Genomic DNA, 21,216 nt, shown 5'->3' on the forward strand with positions numbered 1-21,216 from the left:
GTGAATCAATCTCTGAAATTTAAGCCAATAGACTTTTTCCCTCATACTGTGCCAACTGTGGACCTGCCGTTGTCCAGCCAGCGCTTAGAGTCTGTAGAAACGGGGACTTCTGAACGGAAACATGAGTGAGCCATGAGTGGTCCCCAGCGCTCTGCCCCCGGGCCTATAAAATGTGTCAACCCTTCTCTGACTGCTGACCCACAAAGCTGCAGAAGAATAAGCCATATTCCTTCACCACGTGGCAGTGTAATGGATAAAACACAATTTTTAAACCGTGGTAAGAGGTTTGTGTTTTATTTTAACTTAGGAAGATAATCTGGAGTAAATGGACATCACTAACACAATACTGTTGTAAAACCATAACCATCTGACTGTAAATTCTGAGTCCCTGGAGGAAGATCACGGACAGTTCAGAACTCTTCCCTGTGTTCTGCTTTATCAAAGTAAATATGACCCAGGACGCCCCTCTTGGCAGATACAGAATAAATTATTCCCGGGCCAGGGCGGAGAGCGAGGCTGCTGCCATCCCGGACGTGCCTCTCCGGAGCTGGTCTCCAGGACAGGACATGCGCGAGCGTGAAGCAGGCCGTGGCGGGGTTGGGGGGGTGGGGGTGGGACGCAGCCGGTATGTGGTCACGCCCTGTGTTCGTGTATAACGTAGTGAATGTGTGTCGTACATGTGCTCTCATGGGAAGCCGCGCAGGCAGCACCCTGCTTCCCAGACGGTCCCTGCGGTGGACGGAGCCCCGAGCGGCCTCCCGCCGCCCTCAGCACGGCGACTCCACGTAGTCGTTGTCCAGCCCGCGGCGGAAGCGTGCGGTCAGGGAGCGGCTGATGACGATGACGCGGGGGGCCATGCAGTCCTCCCTCCTGTGCAGGACGTTCCAGATGAGCATGGCCGCGGCCAGGGTGGCCAGCAGGCAGGCCCCGATGTTCAGGTAGCAAGACCAGGACAGGTTGGTGTACGGGCCGATTCTGTAGAACGTCACCAGCCCGATGACCAGAACAAAACCTGCGGATGAAGGACAGGGTGAGACAGGGAGCGGAGGAGGCTGCAGGTCCAGCCGTGGGGCCACTCCCACTTCTCCTCCCACCCAACCCTGTCCTCCTGGGTCTGAGAGCCCAGCTCCACTCGGTGCTGGTGCCTTGGGGTCGAGCTGAATTTTATGGGACTTTTGGGTCTGGTGGCTGTTGGGGGGGGCGTCTGCTCAATCCTGACCCTGGATGGTCATAGGGGCTCACGTGCTTCCTGTAACCTGGCAGGTGTCAGGCCACTTCCTTGGCCGCCCTCCCCATGGAGGTGACGCTGACACCCACTTCCTCACCCCGAACAGTCCAGCGGTAACTCCGTGGAAGGTCCGCTCTGGCTTATAAACGCCTAATTCATTCAAAGTGAAAGCAAACACAGATATTTTCTAAGTCTTACCTTGAAACAACTCAGATTTGTATTTAACTTAGTTTGAATTCCTGTTTTTAAGAGTTTTCTTATTCTTAGTGTTTGCTTCCAGAGGAAATATTTTCTTTCAAAACCTGAGATGGTGGAGGGCCTGCACATTCGGGGTGGGGGGAGTGGGGGGAGTGGGGGGGGAGCCGGACTGTGGCTGAATAGACTCGGCTGGTTCTAGAATGTCCCCCTCACCCACCCGGTCCCCTGCGGGTCTCCCTCCGTCCCTTCCTCTCTCCAGGTGACACGGGGGGTCCAGGACTGTGCACAGCGTCCTGTGTGGACTCAGTTAAGGTGGCCATGTCCCCTCTCGGTCAGCTGTTAATACCGTCACATCATCACTTCCATAGTTGTATCTTTAAGGAGCTCCAAAGACTTGATTTTATTAGTTCTTACAATAGGAAAACCAGGATTTCGCACCCAAGATCTGTCAGCTAGGCTAACAGGGCACTGATGTTTGAAAGAGTTCAGGTCTGAATCTGGGCTGGAAGCCCTGATGGCTGGGACGAGGCAGAGGCCTCGCTCCCCTCGCCCCATCCTGCCCCGTCCTTCTGAGTCTTGTTGAAAGAAGGCACAACAAGCTCCCTGGCTGGCAAAAAATGCCCAAAGACGTAGTGAAAACAAGGGAACACATAAAGTACTTTCATTTGCATTACACAAAACACAGGTCCTAATTCCTTCCCTCACGCAAAACTCGGTGGCACAAAATCGTGGGCAGAGGATGTACTCCTAGCTGGGAGAGAGGAATGCCAGAAGTTTCTTTTTGCCAGTGTGCATGACAAACAGAATTAGTTATTTTTAACAGAAAGGAAGTATCGAGAAGCTTTCCATGTATAAAAAGCTCCACAAAGTACCATAGAGGATTAGCACAGGGATTAGTCACCGTCACCATTGTTTAGGACACAACCGGGGCAGTTAAGTGTTTAATTCATACTTTCTGGAAGGCGCAGAAATGCTTCCAGAATGCCTGTGTTTCTAGAAAACTCCAGCCTCTGCCCCAGCACTAAGTCATGACACAGCTATTAGAATCGTCAGCGGGCATCACTGCTGCCCTTTGCTCCGGGGCCACGCCAGGTCGTACATGATCTGGTTTCCTGAGGAAAGCCAGGAGGCCACAGGGAGTGGGGGACCAGCATGAACAGACGTGCAGATGTCACAGTGCAGGGCAGGTGGAGGGGCTGCAGCAGGCAGTTCGGCCTGGCCAGAGCCCAGGGCAGGAGACGAGACAAGTCCAGGAGGGGCTGGGAGTCCTGTCTGGACCACGCTGGGCCCCCGAGGGCCTTTGTCCTCCTCGGGCATGTTGGGTTCCAAGAAACGGACTCACCCTGGTCACCACAGCAGAGGGCAGGGCTCCCTGGGCCACCTAGCCAAGGAGTTTGATGATCTCGGGGGAGTGGGGTCGGAGGAGCAACAGGCCACATGGACCAGCCTCCTGGCCTCAGCACAGATCTGCAGCGTCGTCCATCAGAAGGGAACGGGCGAAGGAACTGGGCCTCCGCACAGCCTCCAGGGCCATCGGCTGTCTGACATGGGGTTGGTTTGCGTCACTGAGAACAGAAGACCTTGAATTTACTGCAAGGCCGTCCAGTGGAGACTTGGCAATTGTGAGACCCCGACCTGGACAGGGCCTGACTGAGGAAAGCACGGGGCATGCCAGCAGGGCACACGCGTGGCCCTGGGACCTGCGACCCACTCCCAGGACTGTGCCCGAGTGAGACCCTGCTTGTCACAGGTCACAGGAAACATGACCGGGACCCCACATCAGAGCATCTGAAATGCGCGTCCTCGGAGACGAGGTGCTGGGCCACGGGCCGCGGGGCGGACACGGCTGCTCTGTGCTCGGTTCAGACAGGCCCGGCCAACGGGCGGCCACCACTGACGGGCCAGAGGCAGCACATATGGGCTTCTCGGTGTCACTTGTGTGTCTCCTGAGTCCTTTGTACATAAGGTTCATAGTAAGACAGTTAGAATATTCTAGAAGTGCAACTAACTTTACAGTCTTCTATTAACAAGCACTTCCTAAAGCATGTCACGACTCTGGCCACGTGCCTCTCGTTGCCACGTTCCCACGGCTGTGCTGGTCGCCCTGTGGAGGCTGTAGAGGACACACTTTAGCGTCTCCCGGCCCTCAAGACACGCCTGACCTTGAGTCTGCTCACGCTGCGCGCTGGTCCCCCTACCTTTCCTGGCGCCGCCATCCTGAGCTCCATCTGCCTGGTGGGAGGGCGCCTCCCGTCCTCCTGTCCTGGCCCCTGAGTGCTCAGTTGGGCAGTCACCCACCCATTGATCCAGGTCCCCCCGTTTAGGATGAGGGCTGTGGGGGTGGGGGTGGGGGAGGCGCTGCGCCCTCCAGGCGGGGAACACCCACCCACTTGCCAGCGTCAGGGCTACTTATGGTTCTTAAGATCACATCGTCCGTTTTTTTTGGAAACAGGGCAGGCTGTTGCTTTGTTGCCGTCCTACTCAGCTTATTAACTTCCTCCGTGTGTTTAGCTGTACGGCCTACAATGGAGAAGACTGTTTCTTATGTCACAAGATGAAAGAAGTGTGAATTCACATGTGAACAGACAGCCGGGCACAGCCACCCACGTCTGCAAGCACAGCAGGAAGAGTGGTGGGGGTGACAGGCCGGGGGAGCGCGGAGCCTCTTGGAGCGACTTTTTACAGAGTGAAATGAACAGGCCAAGTCCCCCCTGTCTCGTGCTTTGTCTTGAAAACGATTTCTCTAGCATCCAGCAGTGAGCGGTGTGGACGGGTTTCAAGCATCGAGGTGCTCCTTCTCCAGCCAGCGTTGCTCAGAGGCTGCACCTTCTTGCTGGTTGGTTTTTTTCCCAAGAGAAGTAGGAAGGAGAAGTCTAGTTCTGTACCGCAGTGTAAAAAAAAGGTTAACAAAATTTACATCGATGTGACTTTACTCTGTGTCAAGACCAGTGTTGGCTTTTGCTTTATCTTAGTTCAACTTGGAACACGTACAGTCAGAGAAGGGATATGCTTCCCTAACATCAAAAAAAAATACATTTGTTCCTGAAGCAGGAAAATACAAAGAACTGACTGGAACAGTGGGCCCAGGTGCTGGGCCGTGGGTGGATGTCACAGTGGGGCTGGCTCGGGGACACGTGGACTCTGCCCTGGGCCAGTGGGGGCGGTGTGGCCTGAGCAGATGCATGGGATGCGGGGACCAAGCATGCGCCACACGGCAATGGCAGAAAGGCACAGAGATGCGGAGAGGCAGCTGCTGCCTGCGCTGGCCGTGTGGGCACATCCTCCTGAAATCAAACTGGCCTTTTACTTTGATAAGGTTCTCTCGCCACAGCCAGCCTGAAGTGCGGTTTCTCCATTCTCCTGACGTTCAGGTCCCCATTCTCGTGAATTTTTCAGTGACATCGCTGTTTGTACAGAAACGAATCTAAGGGGAGAGTTTTTAGCAAATGCACAGACTTCTGCACGTGGAGTCAATTCCGTCCTCATGAACTTGTGTTTCCAAAGCAAATAGCCCCTTTCTGTGAGCCGGCGGCTGTGGCGCTGTGGTTCACAGCGCCCTCTCCTCTCTTCCTTCCTGCTGGCTTCCCAGGGCTCCACCGGCGGTCACAGGCCTTCCTCTGGAGTGGCCATCAAGCACACGCAGGGCCCACGGGTGGGAAGAGCATGTGGCTGAGCCCTGAGCCCTCAAGTAGCACACCTGCCTCAGCATCCACGGGGCAGCGCTGGCCAAGGCCCCGGAGCGTGTACAGGGCACTCGAGGCTCAGCTGTGAGCAGCAGAAGGTGGGGACAAGTGCCTCCCCCTTAGGGAGAGAGTCTAGGAAAGGAGACGGCGACACTCTCCCCAGGGTGCGGGGCCAGGACTGGGCTTGGGAAGTGGGCTCAGAAGACAGGAAAGCGAAGCGTCTGGCCCAAGCCAAGTGCTGCTTTATAGTAAAGCACAGAAAGTGGTACGTTCCTATGAGTAGGTTTGCGAGAACAGCATGATCCCCACCAGCTCACGAGTTGCCAAGACAGACACCGTGCATCACCCCGACTGACCTTTCGGACGGTAAAGTCAGCCTTCTCACGGCGTGGAGTAAGCGGCCCTTAGGGTGTAAGTTTTTCATCATAAGAAAAAGTCTTAGGATTTCCAGAAGTGGAGAGGGGAAGCCTGCAGACGTGAAGCCCACAAGGTCCACGAAATGCCGCTCTTGAAGTCGTCCTTCTGGGTCTGAGGAGGGGTGGGCCAGGCTGGGGCTGGCGGACAGCTGCTGCGACCCCAGCGAACACAGTGCTTTCACGGGGTGTTCAGCTTATGGGTGGGGGTGGAATAAGGGACTGAAAGGAGTTTTTTCAACTTTAAGGTAAATTAAAATTACACTTGGAAAATTCTGCAAAGAAATTGCAAACTATTGCGTGCAGTGGCCTGAGTTCAATAGAGCAAACCCGGTGAAACGGCTGGTAGTCACATTGTTGCCCTGCAAGAGCAGCGTTTCCTGGGTTCTCCCTGGCGTCTGGGACTGGGTCCTTTGGAGCCACAGCCCTGAGCAGCAGGGGCTGCCCTTTCACAGACCCAGGCTGGGCATCATGCAAGCGTGGTGGAAACGGCCAGAAACGGCCGTGGGATGAATGGGCGAGCGGCTGGCCTCCTGTCTCCTCCCGCTGGGGTGTTGCTCTCCGGCTGGTCCCGGCCTCCCGGGGAATCCGTGTGCTTCCCCCTTTCACGAGCACCTCTCTCCCCCCGCCCACCCTCTGGCCCCAGCACTGGGGACTCAAGGTTCCCTTGCATAACAGGTACCAGCAGGCATTTCCCCCTCCTGGGACAGGATATCCTGGCGCCCTTCAGTCTCTCCCTGACTGTTTAAAACAGACCAGAGCACAGGAAAAAACCTAACTCTAAAATTAGCAGTGTGATAGAAGAAAGGCACAGAGCTGTGTTCTGTACTGTTTGTCAATGAAACAAGACTAAACAGGGCCAAATGCATTTCCTTTTTGGGCACAGCAGACCCACTGTGGGTAACCGTCGGACACCATGGGTAGAGGGGGCCTGCGGAGGCAGAGGGACCATCTGAAGTGCCGCAGGTGCTGCTTGGGGCTTCTGGCTTTTTCCGTGGGCCTCTGCCTGTCTGATGGTTTTTGGACAGAGCCTGGTCCAACCTTTCCAGAGGCTGTGCTGGCCTGGAAATACTCAGGAAAGCAGCATGTGCCCCCAGCCCCCACTTGGCCAGGACAGCCCCTGAACCCCAGACCTTCGGCAGTGCCCCCCAACCCCCACCGGTTGATGCAAGACAGTTTGATTTTAGTTAATGGGGGTTCCCCCGTTTCCATTTTTTTGGTGTGTTATTTGGAAACAACAATATTTTGTTCTGAAACAAGAGTTTACAGGAAGTAAGATGTCAGTTTTGACACCAAACCCACAATATTTTTTCTAATAATTCTAAATAAGTGTCTCAAAGAAGTTTCTTAAGAAATGCAATGACAGATTTGATCATCCTGCTAGGAGAAGTTACTTTCAGAATCAAGAGCTGTTACTTTTATTCCTTTAATGCCACTAAAATATCTGTTTCTAATCCAGCTTTTCCAATCACATTGCAAAATCTTCCACTTCCTTCTTGAAGGGATGGAATTTCAGATGATCCCACGTGAGAGAGGTGGATGGTTTCAGTGAGGCGGGGAAACTGCTTGATTTACAGCCCTAAGGTCAGCAGAGGGCAGGTGGGTGATTTTCCTACATGTGTGGCATTGGAATGTCCGTGTTTTTCCTCACAGTCCTAGAGGAGGGAGGAGGTGGAGGTCCGAGGTCCCGCTTCATGTACCTGGTTAACTCTCAGAATTGCCCCGGGCAGGGTGGGCATTACCCCATTTTGCAGTTGGGTGAACTGAGGTGTGGCTTTGCCCTGTTCACATGGCTGGTAAGCCGTAGGGCCGGACACAGTTCTGTTCTCCTGACATCAAAGCCTGCGCTCTTTCCTAGGCCCTGGCAACGCCCTCCGGCCTGCCCGGCCACAGGGAAGTGACTGGCCTTCTGTGAACAGGGCCTGTTTCCGAGTCCCACCTGGCACTTTCCAGCACGAGTGCTGCCAGCCTGTCAGCCGCATTCTGGAAATTGCGTTTCTCCAGGACGATGAGGGCCGGGATCCATTATTCCCCAAGTGATTCACTCGTACTTCCTGCCGTTCCTCCCGCCGCGTGTGTTGGAACTGCACCCTCATGGTTGGGACACTGCCTTCTCCACTGAGCTGGAGAGGCAGGTGGTGGGCTGGTGACGTCCTGGCCCTTCCTCTGTCCCATCAGCCACCCGTCTGACCTTCCCCATAGGCAGCAGGAAACCTGAGCTCCCAGGTTCCCGTGATCGTTAAACCTGGGCCAGTGAGACAGGCAGAGGGAGAGGGGAAACCAGCACAGACGCCCCTATGCTCCCTGGGGTGCCAGGTGGACACTTTGGGGCTTCCGTGGCCGTTGTGCAGAGCCTCCTGGAACAGTCCCATTCGTTACCCACGGCGCTGCCACACTCGCCCTGTGAAGACTACAGTGTGCCCAGGCCCTGCCCCATTTCACCCTGCAGTCGCCCCCAGAGGCCAAGGTGGCTTCTGGATTGTTCCCTGATGGCCAAGGCCTCGCTGCTCTCCCCCGCACTGCCCCCATCACGCTCGTCTGGCCCTGGTGTTGCATGTGCGTCCCTGTGTGCTTGGCGGGGTCCTCCACGCTTTGTCTGTGCTTCTTACAGGAGGGCCCTGCACACCCCAGCCGGGCCCCAGGAAGCTGCATTTATAACCGAGCATGCAGGTCGCCAGCTGGGAACCATGTGTGCCCAGAACTCCCCGTATGCTAACCGTTAGCCAGGAAGGCCATGGAGGCAGGCGAGGGGTCAGAAGGGCGCCTCCCTCTGCCCATGTGCCCAAGTGCCTGCAGCAGGCTGCTGCACCCTCATGGGAGGAGCGTGAACCCAGGCCGCCTGCCACACAGGCTGCAGAGGGGCAAAGAAAACACCAGATGCCGAAGACTTTGGAAAGCAAAGCAGGTCACCGTGAGCCTCAGCACCTTGTCTTAGATGGGAAGGGCCGGGAGGCCTTGAGCAAACAGACACAACCCATCTGGTTGCACCTCAGCGTTCGGCCCCTGTGTGTATTTCTGTTTTGCTGCTGCCCACAGTGACGGGTGGGGTGGGAGCGTGACCCACAGGGGTCGCCATGACTTTAGAAGCCACAGCCAACCTGCCAGCCCTGACAAGAGCTGGGGATGCGGCTGCTCAGCCTGGCCGGGGCCTGGGCGAGGATACTTACTTGCCAGCTGGAACGCAGCGGCCATGGCCTCCTCCCAGCACTGGGAATCGGGCGACATCAGGGGCAGGCCCGTCAGCCCCAGGACGAAGGTGAGCTGGCCCGCGGCAAGTGCCGCCGTGGCCACCAGGTTGCAGGCTCGCATCATGTCGAACTGCACTGTGAGGGGCCGGAGGGAGAGAAGCAGGCGGTCAGCACGGGCGAGGCCGCTCAAGACCGGGCTGCCTGCCCCTCCCGGGACTCCTCCCTCCGTCTCACCGAGTCTCACCACTCCCTTCCCAGCCCCCACCTGCCCCTGGTCTCTGAGCGAGGCATTTGGAGGCTGTGCACACAGGGCAGAGGGAGGATGGGGCAGCCCGATGCTTGGACTGCAAAGGTGGGGGCCGTGGAGGTGTCATCGAGAGGCCATCAGGGGAGTCAACTTTCCCACCCATGTGCTGGAGGGCAAAGCCGTCCGCCGTGAAGTCAGGCCCCTTCCCCGTGGTCCTTCCATGCTGTAAAAGTGGCCCCCGCCCCCAGGCTTCAGGTGCAGCGCTGTCTGATTCATGCTCTGCGGGCAGGCGGCATTCACATTTAGCGCTTGTGGAGTCCAGAGTCTCGTGGGGGCGTTGTGCCGCTTCCTGCCACGGAGGGTCAGCTCCTCCTGCCCAGGGGTCTCGACCTGCTTCCCCCTGGCCTCCCTCCTGCCGTCCGGAGCTTGAGGGGTCTCACCCTTCCCAGATCCCAGGCCTGGCTCTGGACTGTGGTGCAGGGGCCCCGGGCTGCTGCGAAGTCAGAGCAGCCCTGAGGGTGGAGGGGCAGAGGGCTTCTGGGAGGAGAGCCTGGCACCGAGGGCCAAGGAGCATTCCCAGGCAGACAGATGGACGGACGGCGCCTCTGCCAGGGCTTGACGCCGCCCGTGACACTCTCGCCCGCTCCTTGCGCGGCCGCACACGCTCCGTGGGCTTCACTGCCGGGTGACCGAGCGCTCATGTTCTGGGTTCTGTAGTCTTCAAAGTTACCACAAAACATAGCTGCAGTCGCTGGGAACCCTGACCCTTTAAAACTCAGGGAGACGAGGAGCCAGGGGTGGGCGGCGCAGCCTGGTGAGCGCAGGGCTTCTGGCAGTGGTGTGGCAGCAGCTCTGGAGCAACTCGGAGAAAGGACAGAGGCTGGGCCGGAGAACAGAGCGGGCTCCCTGCACACGGGCTCAGACCCCTCCTCTCCCCCAAGGCTGGGGCGGCAGGGCTGCTAGCGCTTGTGATTTGCAGAAACCTTCCTGGCTGCTCACGAGGTCTTCTCGGGTCCCCATGACCACACGTGGGAGCAGGAGGACACGTGGCTCCTCTGTCAGCACGGGGGCTCCGGTTGCTCGGGCCACAGACTCTGGAACACCAGCTGGCTTCCCGTGGAGGCTGCTGTTCATCACACTCTTCCTGCCTTTTTCACGCTGTTTTCTTTGCAACAATTTTTACCCTTCAAACGCCCATACAGAAGGTCCTGCTACTCTAAGAGGTCATAGAGTTTGGAAGTGGAGGTGGCCTCAGAGACGAGGGCTGTTAAAACGTGATGGGTGTTCACAACACAGGGCGGAACCGGGATCCACTCTGGGCCCAGGAATGTCCTTCCGGTTCCGGGGCCCAGCCTTGTAGGTGAGGAAAGACGTGCACCAATGGGCTGGCCATGCCGGGAGTGTCTGCGCTGCAGTGTGTTGGTGCTGGCACCACGAGGCCCTGCCCTCCCGGTGGCCCCGGCGGCTCTGAGCGCTCAGCCCCATGCCACACACCCTGGCAGCAATCCACCCTCCAAGCAGTCGAGCTGGGCCGCTGCCTAGTACCCAGGTGCCTGAGGCTGTAAAGGCTGAGGCAGCAGACTCTCCCCTTGGCCATGCCCCTTTTCCCAGCCACCCAGAGGGGACCAGTCCTCACTAGCACCCACCAAGCCTGGACATTTGACGGGTCCTCACACTTGCTGTGTGCACGGCCTGGGCAGCAGCACTGGGTTTTGAGGAGCCATGAGAACGTGGCCGTGAGTGTCTGCCGGCTGGGCAGTCGTTGTGCCCCTTCCCACCCCAGTGCCCTGTGAGGCTGCCTCCCAGGAGACAGAGAGCAGCGGTCACCACAGGAGATTTAATTACGTGTTTGTTCATGTCCCCCCTGGCTTCAGGGAAAGGACACAGGTGCCCGACAAAATGCACAAAACTTGGAGAGATGAAAAGTGGCAGAGAGAACGGGGGCCAGAAAGCAAGACTGACCCCCGACCTGGGCTGTGAGGTACCCCCAGACCCCCACCTGATGAGTAACAAAAGTCACGGCCGCCGCACATGCCCAGTGAGCCAGTGTGGGGGAAGGGCCCTGTCCTCGAGGACGGGACCTGGTGTGACATGGGGCCAGCTGGAGGGCCTGCCCCAGGGTCGTCCCCTGACCCAGCATGCTCGGGACACCCTCACTACAGCTTGTTACGTTGGGGGACGGTGGTGTTGGCCCGATGCGCCAAGTGGCTGTGGCTTGGCTCTGCGGGCTCTGCCAGGACTTGGGCACAGAGCTGGCAGGAGCGTGGCTGCTGTCCCCGAGAGCTGCCCTGGCCACCTGCATCATGTCTGGAATCTCTAGGGTGAAGCAACACGAGTCTCGCCCCCTCGGTACCCCCACACGGGGCTCGGGATGGACAGACGGAGGTGATACTGTGGTCGAGGCCGCCCACTCCTCCTCCCTGTCCCTAGCGCGGCTGGAGGCTGGACCATCAGGGGCAAAGCCTGGGCTGGGGTTTTGCATGAGAGCTGATGAGACCGGGAGCTGGTTTGATTGAAGGGGGCAGCCCAGAAACCCAGCCAGAAGCCCCCAGCTCCGGAACCCCCGGGGCAGCAGTGCTCGGTCCCCGGGAGCTGGTGAGACATCTGCCAGCCCCTCTCCCTGGTCTCAGCCTCATTCACGAGAAGCTCCAAATACGTTTCCCTTGTTCTGGGAAAACCTCTGATGCTCAGGGCATCAATAAAGGTCAGCTGCCACAGATGACGTGTTATGGCAGGAGGATGTTTTAAAAGTTGTTCAGGGGGCTTATCAGGTGGTCAGGGAGGGACAGCAAACAAGGGCAGGTGAGCGGGGCGCTCGGGACAGGTGGCAGGGTGGCTGTGCGGTCTGGAGGCAGAGAGCGTCCCGGCCCGTGTCTTCCTGGCGTGACCTGACCCGACCTGGCTCAGCAAGGGGGCGGGGGGACGGATGCCTGGAGGGGGCACCTGTAGGGCATTGGAGGCCTTGAGCCCAGGGCAGGGGCTGGGCTGACGTGGGACCTCCCCCCAGGGTGGAGGGTTGCTCTGTTGCGGAGGGGGGGGGCGTGCGCAGTGCACTTGTGGGGTGGGAGAGGCGTGGCCTGCGCGGAGCCCATGCTAGAGCCCCGGTCACTGGCTTTCACTGCTCCTCAGGACAGACCCAGAGCCCAGAGGGACCAGTCTGACCGGCAGGTCACAGTGACCCAAGTTCAGCTGACCTACCCAGCCCCCCCAGGCCCTGGTCTGAGAGCTCACAGAAGCTCATTGATTCATTCAGGCTCTTCGCCCTTTTTAAGGGAGGTTGTGGCTCTCTGCTTGCAAAGGCGGGGGCAGGCTGGCAAGCCAGCCACTCCCGATGGAAGACACCCCCAGGCTGTGCTGCGAGGGGGTCCACGTGCAAAGACGGGGTCGCGTCCCCTCGGGGACCTGAGTGGAGCCACATGCCTCCTGCAGCCTCAGTCTCTTTGCCTGTGAAGTGGAGGCAACATCCCCCCACTCCCATTCCCTCGTGGGTCAGGGTTCTGAGGGCCGTCATGCCTGAGTTGAGTGAGGCGTGCCCTCTGGAGCAGCCAGCAGAGGCCTGGCTGGAGCCACGTTTTCCTGAGGACAAGTGTCGTATTCAGAACAGGTGATGCGGTCTACGTGTTAGACTCTTGTCTGCAGTTTTAAAGGGTTGTCACTGGGGAGACCTTTGCCCATCGGCTGCTGTTGCCGTGTGTCTACACGTTAGGTGACAAGCGTTTTCATATTTATGAACCTTCCCTCCCGTACACTCAAACCCTATCCCGCTTTCAAAGTCAAGTTCCCACCTTTCAGAGCTGTAATGGATCCTGTGCCGGACGTGACCAACCAGACAGGACCACTGGGCAGAGGGAGCCAGTCCCCTGCTCACAGGAGTCGGCTCTTCTCTGCCGTCTGAAGGCCATCAGTCTCCCACTCTTTCCTGGGCATCCCACCTACAGCCAGTCCCTGGAGGGTCTCCCTCTGTGCTGCCCACTGCCTTAACAACCCTGACAACTGTGGAATGAAGTCCAAACCCAGCCGCATGTTTTTAAGCTTCTTGTTTATTTTACTCATTAACAGTCTTTATTTTCCACCAGGAAAAACGTATTTTCCTTGCTTTGGTTAATGTATCCGTACTGTAGCTATGCATGACGGCAGAGAAAAAGCCCCCTCCCGCACAGGAAGAATTCTGTCCCAAAGGGGCCGGGGCAGGGTGGGCTTGGAGCTTGGGGCTCGCTTGTGTCCCCAAGAGCCAAGGTCGCCCCTGTGAGCAGAGCACCCATCACCCATCAGCAGATGTGCCCGCATCCACAGCCGCTTTAAAGGAGGAAGGAAAATCAGCAGACTTACGTTTGACGGTGCCTCGCGACTCCTGGAAGCCCGCCGCCTCGGAGCCCCAGCCCAGGGCCTCACAGTCCCGCACGTCCGCCTGCCCGGGCCTGGCCCCCGGGCTCGGCCCTCCCCTGGCCCTGTCCAGCCAGCAGGACTGCCACAGCCCCACGCTCCGCCTGCGCCCATCCTCCAGCGTCTGGTACACCCAGTTGGGGGTGAAGGCCGCCGCGTTGTTGAGAATGAGAGAGACGAGGGCCACCAGCACGGCCGTGGCCACCACTTTCTGGACAGTCATCGCGGACTGCAGTGCCGTCCCCTTGTCGTGGAGAAAGTCCCAGTCCCAGTCGGTCAGCTGCTGTCACCAGGGGTGGCTAGAGGACATCACCGCTCATGCTTGGAGGCGTCAGGAAGGCCCATGCGACAGGTGCGGGGGCGCCCGCCTCGCGGCCCTCCTTACCCTCCTTCCTGCACCTGGAGCAGGGCCAGGCCTGAACTGAAGCCTTCGGAGCTGCCCATCCCGGGGAGGAAGCAGGGGCACCAGCGAGAGTCCAGAGTCGTGAGCGCGCCGTCTTCCTGGGAGGAGGAGGAGGTGAAGAGAACAGAAATCACTGGCGAGGCAGGCAGCAACGCGGGGTGCCTGGGCCTCACTCTCAGGACCAGTGCGGAGCGGGGCTCTGAGCAGGGCCGCTGGGAGCAGCGCAAGTGAGCCACTGGGGCCTCCGCTGCCTGAGCCCCTGCCCGGTGCCTCCGCCACCGAACAGCTGGTCCTGGAAAGCAAAAGGGTTGCTGCAGGGATGCGCGTGCGTGTGTGAGTGAGTGTGTGTGTGCCTCGCGCCTGCGTTTTCCCCCTGTCTCTCAGCAGAGAGGAAATGGTTGTTTTTGAGGCTGTTTTTGGTGAGCTGGAGGGCGTAGCCAACTGCAACAAATAGCAGCCAGACACTAACAGGATGTGTTTCCTGATAGGAAAGGCAGGGGGGCCTTCTTCTGGAGGCCTGCTCCGGGACCCTCCCCCGCCCTCCCCACCTTCCCTGGAAGTGGAGGCCAGGGATGCCAGCCTGGCAGGCCCACAGGCCCTGCTGTCTGTCTCGACCCGGTGGCTCGGGGCGGGCAGGGCGCTGGTGACCAGTCGCCCACCTTGGGGACTGGGCGTCCCCCAGCCGTCGGTCACTCCCCCAGCACATGGGTGCCACGCACCCATAGGTGCACAGCAGAGAAGGGCCAGTGTGGTGGGGAGGCCCCCTGGACTCCTCCACCTCTCAGCTGAGACCCTCACCCATGCTTGGAGACCCACCAGAGCAGGCCGTCGTCCTTGAGGTTCAAGAGGCTGGGTTCTGGACGAGCCGTGCACCCGGCAAGACCTGAGGGCCTGGGCCCTGTCTGCTGCTGACGGGGTGCGTGGGCAGTAAGGGCCCAGGTCCTGCACTGGGTGCCCTGCCCTGTGTCGCATAAGCCGTCAGGCTGAGGGGCGCTCAGAGAGATAGTCATCTGCTCTGCTCAGATCCTCTGGGCTGCGACTCATTCAGCCGGGCCTGTGCTGAAACCAAACTGGTCGGCCCTGGAAGTCCCCGCCCCAAGTTTACATTCCTAAAAGGCAGGGGGTCTTTGGAGAATCAAGGTTCTCAAGAAACATCTGTCCATCAGTTCCCGGAGGAATTTTATGTCCTTTGGATTTTTCCCACCAGAGCTTGTAGCAAACATGTCAGCTGAGTTCTTGCCACTTTCCCTCTTCCCTCGGCTGTGCTGGAAGCAGGGCTGCCCCCCTGCTCCCCCTGCTCTCACTCCAGCCGCCCTGTGGGTGGGGAGGCACCTGGGGGTCTGTCAGCTCAGAAGACCCTGTGGGAGGGCAGCCCCTCTGAGGACTAGCGCTGGGGCTCCTGTGCACACAGTGCAGTAGATGGCCTCGAAAAGGAAGTTTTCCTCAAAGTTTCCATTAAAAGAGCGTCAATTTCCCTCCTTACTCATTAGAATCGCTTATCCAGAGCCAGTCTTTAAGTGGCTAATTTCCGCTGAAAAGCAAGCAGGGGGTTTCAGGAACCGTAGCCCCTGCTTTGCTTGTCCTGGGAACAGCCCTTGGGCCAGCGCCATCCAGCTCTCTCCCGGGCTGGGCGGGGAGCAGGCCGGGCCACCTGCTGGAGCTCCTATCGGACCAGCCCCCAGCCTCGGGCTCGGGTGGAGTGGACAGCTGGGCTGGAGACAGGGAGGGTGGCTGGCCTGGGAGCAGACCTTGAGTCAGGATGACCGAGTCCTTCAAGGACCCCCTCATCCATCGTGTGCCACCCCAGGGGCCCTTCCTGTTCTCCGCGGTCCAGGTCTTTGGCCCTGTCAAGGCCTCCCCTGCTCCTTCACGCGGACAAGCAGCAGTGTCATCTTAGAGCAGAGACACATGGGAGGTTTGGACACAGCGTGTGTGCCACTTGGTGGGACGTGAAGCTGGGAGTGGTTAACCACTGCTCCGCCCCACCAGGGTCTCCACAGAGCAGCCCAAGAGGAGGGGCCTCTGGCTCGCTCTGGGAGCTTCTCAGAGGACAAGACTTTCCCAAGAGTCGGGCCGCTCGGAGCCCATCTGCCCCTCACTTGACAGGGTGCAGACGCTACCGGACAGCAGGAAGCGCTCACGGCTCTGGCGGGGACTAGGCGGGTGTCCACATGGACTTTCGGTTGGATGCACAGACCCCAGGACTCACATGGGGTAAAGCTGCCCGTGGAGAGGCTGTCGGGAGTGGCTGGCACCCTGCTTCCGCGCTGATCGCCCAGGGGCTCCTTGAGAGCGGACGGGTGGAGTCCGCAGTGACTCACGCATCCTGAGGGCCACCAGCCGCTCGCATCCCAGAAGTTACTTACTGGTCTGTTCTCCTCAGGGCTCTGGGGTCATCAGGGGACGGAGCCCCAGGAGGAGGGGCCCCAGAGCATCCTCCCTCCTGCCAGCGTCTTTTCTCAGGGAGGCCATCCTGGGTCTGAGGTTGTCCTGGGACCTGCTAGGGGGCGGGCAGGAGCCCCCATCAGCATTGGAGGGAGGGAGATGCTAGAAACCTCCAAACAAGGAAGGAAGACCCCGGCCCAAGCCTGTGCCAGGGGTGTCAGAGGGCAGCTCTGCAGGCCCATCCCCGGGACCCCCGCCTCCATTCAGCACACGGCAAGGCCCACCTGGGTGTCATGCTTGTCCTCGTGGGAGTTGGGGGACCCCACTCCCCGCCTGACCCAGGGGCTCTGTGTGAGGGTGGAGGGAGCACTAGGAGTTCAGCCTGGGACAGAGGTGCCGGGTGCGGGGTGGGGAGAAGCAAGTGTTCACTGAGGGGCACGGTGGGGCCTGGCAGCCTGCACAAGACACTCTCCAGGGTCTTCACGGGACCCCTTGCGGCCGAGGGAGGGAGCCTGCGCAAGGAGCAGGCGCCAGGGCCAGCCGTGAGAGGTACACCAGCCCCTGCACCCCCGGGACACGGGTGTCTCACCCGTTTTCTTCCCGGGAGAGTATGTGGGCCCCAGTTTGCCACGTTGCTCTGTGGGTGAAGCTGTTGGGCTCGTACGCGGCCCCCTTCTTAGAGACCATGTGTCCAGCCGGGTCCCCGTGCTGCCTGGCACGGGTCTTGCTGGGGCCCGAGTCGTGAGAGCGGCAGCTCATTGGAGCCACGTGTCCTCCACTGCAGCAAGGCTGTCTGGGAGAACATGGCGCGCATGTGCGTGAAGACCCAGCGGCTGGATGTCGCCAAGGTGTGCCTGGGGCACATGGGCCACGCGCGCGGAGCCCGAGCACTGCGGGAGGCTGAGCAGGAGCCAGAGCCAGAGGCCAGGGTGGCTGTGTTGGCCATACAGCTGGGCATGCTGGTGAGTGGGCACCACCCCGATGGGCAAGCCAGCCTCCCACGCACAGTGTGTGCTTATCCGGGCCCTTGGGTTGCAGGGAACAGAAACCCCCTCAAACAAGCTGAGGCCAAAATGGAGGGGGGGGGAGGGAGCCCCCTGCAGAGCCCCCGAGGCCACCCCGCTCCACGCCAGTCCTCTCCCTGCCTCCTGCGTGTTCGCGGAGCTCACGGCCCCTTGTACCCCTGTGGCCCAGAGAGGCCGATGGAAGTCGCGGGAGATGCAGGCCGAGTGGCCGGGCACTGTCGGTGGGGGGGACAGTCGGGAGCAGACACCCATGGGTCTGATGGGGTCTGGGTGGAGCTCAGACCCCCTGGCTGACGGGCAGGCCTGCCCTCTCCAGTGTCATCTTGACCATCCCCGCCCATGCCCCAAAGTGTCCATTCCACCCAGGGTGTGTTGTGGTCTCAGTCGTGGGCAGGTTGATGGCCTGGCAGCCCTGCCGCCCACCACGGTGGATCCCTGGTGACTTTCGGCTGCCGTTGGGGTCATCGTCGGCGCCAACAGGCAAACTTCCTTCCCTCAGGAGGACGCGGAGCATCTGTACAAGAAATGCGGGCGCTACGATCTCCTCAATAGGCTCCTGCAGGCCTCGGGCCAGTGGCAGAGGGCCATTGAGGTGGCTGAGCGACACGACCGCGTGCACCTGCGCACCACCTACTACAACTACGCCCGGCACCTGGAGGCCAGCGGGGACTGCAGCCTGGCCCTCAGCTAGTGAGCACGGGCGGGCAGCCAGGACCTCTTGTCTCTGCTGCCCCAGTGAGGGGGCCTCAGAGGTTCTCAGAGGAAGATCCGGGCCAGCACCATCTCGGTGGGAGGCCTTCGGGGGGGGCCTGAGCTCTGTGCTTTAGGAGGAACTGCCAGGCCCTGGGTCTCTACGCCGCAGCGCTGGTCGGGCCTGTGCCCCCCGGACAGTGCTAGTGGTGGAGCCCTTAGTCGGGTGCACAGGCCATAGAGCTGCAAGCTGAACCAGGGAGCGAGTGGCGCTTTCTCTTCTCCCACAGCTACGAGAAATCAGACACACACCGCTTCGAGGTGCCGCGGATGCTGGCGGAGGACCTGCAGGCCCTGGAGCTGTACATCAACAAGATGAAGGACAAGTGAGTGGCCGGGCCCGGGAGGTCTTCCCCTCAGAGCCTCACACGTCAGCTGGTCCTCAGGGCACCGGGCGGGGGCCTCCCCCGGGGACCTCACTCGGGCTCGTCCACCCAGCATCCATGTCTCCTGGCTGCTGGTGTGGGACCCAGGGCTCACTTCCGGCGGGAGAGGGGCCTGAGGGAGCGCATGCGGCTCCTCGCAGGACCCTGTGGAGGTGGTGGGCCCAGTATCTGGAGAGCCAGGCCGAGATGGACGCTGCGCTTCGCTACTACGAGCTGGCGCACGACTACTTCTCCCTGGTCCGCGTTTACTGCTTCCAGGGCAACATCCAGAAGGTAGGAGCCCCGGAGGGAGGCAGGCTGCTTGGCAGAGCGGGCTGCTTGGCAGAGCAGGCTGCACGCAAAGCCCCTGTCCCTGGTGTCTCTAGGCCGCAGAGATAGCCAGCGAGACCGGGAACTGGGCGGCCTCCTACCACCTGGCCCGCCAGTACGAGAGCCAGGATGAGGTGCGGCAGGCCGTGCACTTCTACACACGCGCCCAGGCCTTCAACAATGCCATCCGCCTTTGCAAGGTGAGCGCCCAGCCCCTGCCAGTGCCGCCGGGTGGGGGAGGCTGCTTCCCACCTTCTGTTGAGAGAGTTTCAAACAGAAGGTTAGAGACTCATGTCATGAGTGTCATACCCCTACCCAGGCAGATGTCTACCTCTCACGCCTCACTCTGCCCAAGTGCGCTCGGGGATGCTCCCTGCTATCCAGGCTCCTGAGCAGCAGGGAGGCTGTTCACGCCTCGTACTCAGTAGACCTACCTAGGAAGCTGTCGGACGCTCTGCATCCATAAAAGTGTTCCAGCCCAGGGTCCCACTTCAGGAAAAGTCGAAAAGGCGGAGAGCTCTCATGTCAGGTAGTCCCCCAACGTTCTGTGCTCCCACAGGAGCACGGCCTGGATGACCAGCTTATGAACTTGGCCCTGCTGAGCTCCCCCAAGGACATGATCGAGGCCGCACGCTACTACGAGGAGAAGGGCGAGCAGATGGACCAGGCGGTCATGCTGTACCACAAGGTGAGGCCACCCGCCCCAGACCCCGGGCACAGCGGGGCGCCCAGACGGTGCTGCTCAGAGCTCCCCCACTGTCCACAGGCCGGCCACTTCTCCAAGGCCCTGGAGCTGGCCTTCGCCACACAGCAGTTTGTGGCCCTGCAGCTCGTGGCAGAAGACCTGGACGAGAAGTCAGACCCCGCCCTCCTGGCCCGCTGCTCCGACTTCTTCCTGGAGCACAGTCAGTACGAGAAAGCGGTGGAGCTGCTGCTGGCCGCCAAGAAGGTACGGGCCCTGCGGGCGGGCGGCCACCCTCACCAACCACGCTCACCAGGAAGGCCAGGCCGGCCTGTGCGGGACTCGCCGCCTGTTTCCAGTCATAGCCAAGGAGTCCACTTTCTTCTGTGTGTGTGTTGTAAAGAGCACGTAACGTGAAAGTTACCATCTTAGGGGTTTTTGAGTGTACAGCTCAGTGGTGTTGAGCACATTCACGTGTTCATGCAGCTGATCTCCAAGACCCTACTGGTCTCGCAGAACTCAAACTCTTCTGGCCCCTGGCACGTGCCCTCCGCCTTTCTGTCTCTCTGAGTGTGAGTCTAGGGACGCGTGTCAGTGGAGTCGCTTGTCTTTGCGACTGGCTTCTCGCCCGAACATAGTGTCCCCCAGGCCGTCCACGCTGCAGCACGTGTTGGAAGGTCCCTGCTGTTTGAGACTGAACCGTATTCCTCTGCACGGACAGACCACACCTGGCTTGTCCAGCATCCACAGGTGGACGTTCGAGTTGCTTTTTTTTTTGGCCACACCAGCATGGCTTGTGGGATCTAGTTCTCCAACCAGGGATGGAACCTGGGCCCTCGGCAGTGAGAGCACAGAGTCCTAACCGCCAGGGAATTCTCTCTACCTTCTGACTGTTGTGAATAAGTGTGAATGTGCGAACATCTCTTCAAGACCCTGCTTTCAGTTCTTTGGGGAATTTATCCAGAGAGGCAAGTGCTGGGTCACGTGGTAACTCTGCTCTAACATTCTGTGGAACCGCCACACCGTTTCCACGGCGGCTGAACCGTTTGATGCTCCCACCAGCAGAGCTCCAGGGTCCCAGTTTCTCCACATCCTCCCCAACACTCCCTGTCTTCTAGTTTCTGATAGTAGCTGTCTTAATGGTTATGTGCACTAACCTTCCTTAAGGAGAAAAATTCCCCTTGATGGAAACTGAATGGAGATGTAGAAAATGGTTAGTCACCCAGAATCAGCCTGTCCTAATTGGAAGATCTTTTTTCCTGCAGCCAGAATCACGCGTGCAGTGTGGTCTCTCATTATGAGTGATAGAATTCCTGAGCAAGTGAAAAGGCACACACACCACTTACTTGGTTAGAGAGACCTACTGACTGGCCTCCCTAAGGCCGCTTCAGACTGACTCTGACCCCAGAAAAAATACCACAGGGCTTCCTCTAGTTAGATAAGTGGATTCTGTAGTTTTACAGTGAAAACCAGATAAGCCAGAAGAGCCGAGAAAAATCTGAAAAGAAGAGTATAGCAAGAGGTGATTAAACCTCCCAGATCATAAACTATATCAGTGCTAGAATAATTGGGGTTTGGTGCGTGATCGGGCCTATAGATCAGTAGGAAATACTAGAAAATCCAGAAATAGAGCCACATACAGGTGCACATTTACATGTGGTGAAGGAGCATCTCACAACAGTGGGGATGAGCCCTTTGGTGAATGGGGTTGACACAGCCAGGTGGCCACTTGGGAAAAGTGAAGTTAAATCCTTCTCACCTGCTGCGTCTGAGGAAATTGCAGGCAGGTCAGAGATCTAAGTGCATAGGGAGGCGGCCCAGTGCCACCAGAAGCCACATGTGTCTCGTATGACCTTGAAGGAGGGAAGACATTTTCTAAATACAACTCAAAACCCAACAGCCATAGTGGGAAAGACTGGTCAATTTGACCAAATAC

General features: G+C 59.2%; 2 protein-coding genes across 12 annotated transcripts in view; one reads left to right on the top strand and one right to left on the bottom strand.

Annotated features, from left to right (window-relative positions):
- The window catches only part of IFT140 (intraflagellar transport 140), a 71,031-nt gene that overhangs the window by 39,828 nt on the left and 9,987 nt on the right, over positions 1-21,216 (top strand). For all 11 annotated transcript variants that reach the window (XM_007181722.2, XM_007181720.2, XM_057528327.1 and 8 more), the window contains 7 exons: positions 16,913-17,090; positions 17,653-17,843; positions 18,134-18,229; positions 18,430-18,562; positions 18,655-18,798; positions 19,158-19,286; positions 19,365-19,547. In XM_007181722.2, the coding sequence (XP_007181784.1) occupies positions 16,913-17,090; positions 17,653-17,843; positions 18,134-18,229; positions 18,430-18,562; positions 18,655-18,798; positions 19,158-19,286; positions 19,365-19,547 (1,054 nt within the window). The remainder of the gene's footprint in view (positions 1-16,912; positions 17,091-17,652; positions 17,844-18,133; positions 18,230-18,429; positions 18,563-18,654; positions 18,799-19,157; positions 19,287-19,364; positions 19,548-21,216) is intronic.
- TMEM204 (transmembrane protein 204) lies at positions 297-14,071 on the bottom strand. The gene is made up of 3 exons (XM_007181717.2): positions 13,287-14,071; positions 8,690-8,845; positions 297-1,012 (listed from the first exon to the last, which is right to left on the bottom strand). Exons 1-3 carry the CDS (start codon positions 13,561-13,563, stop codon positions 768-770), a joined length of 678 nt encoding a protein of 225 aa, XP_007181779.2. The 5' UTR covers positions 13,564-14,071; the 3' UTR covers positions 297-767.

The sequence above is a fragment of the Balaenoptera acutorostrata genome, chromosome 15, assembly GCF_949987535.1.
Source record: "Balaenoptera acutorostrata chromosome 15, mBalAcu1.1, whole genome shotgun sequence".
Taxonomy (NCBI): Eukaryota; Metazoa; Chordata; class Mammalia; order Artiodactyla; family Balaenopteridae; genus Balaenoptera; species Balaenoptera acutorostrata.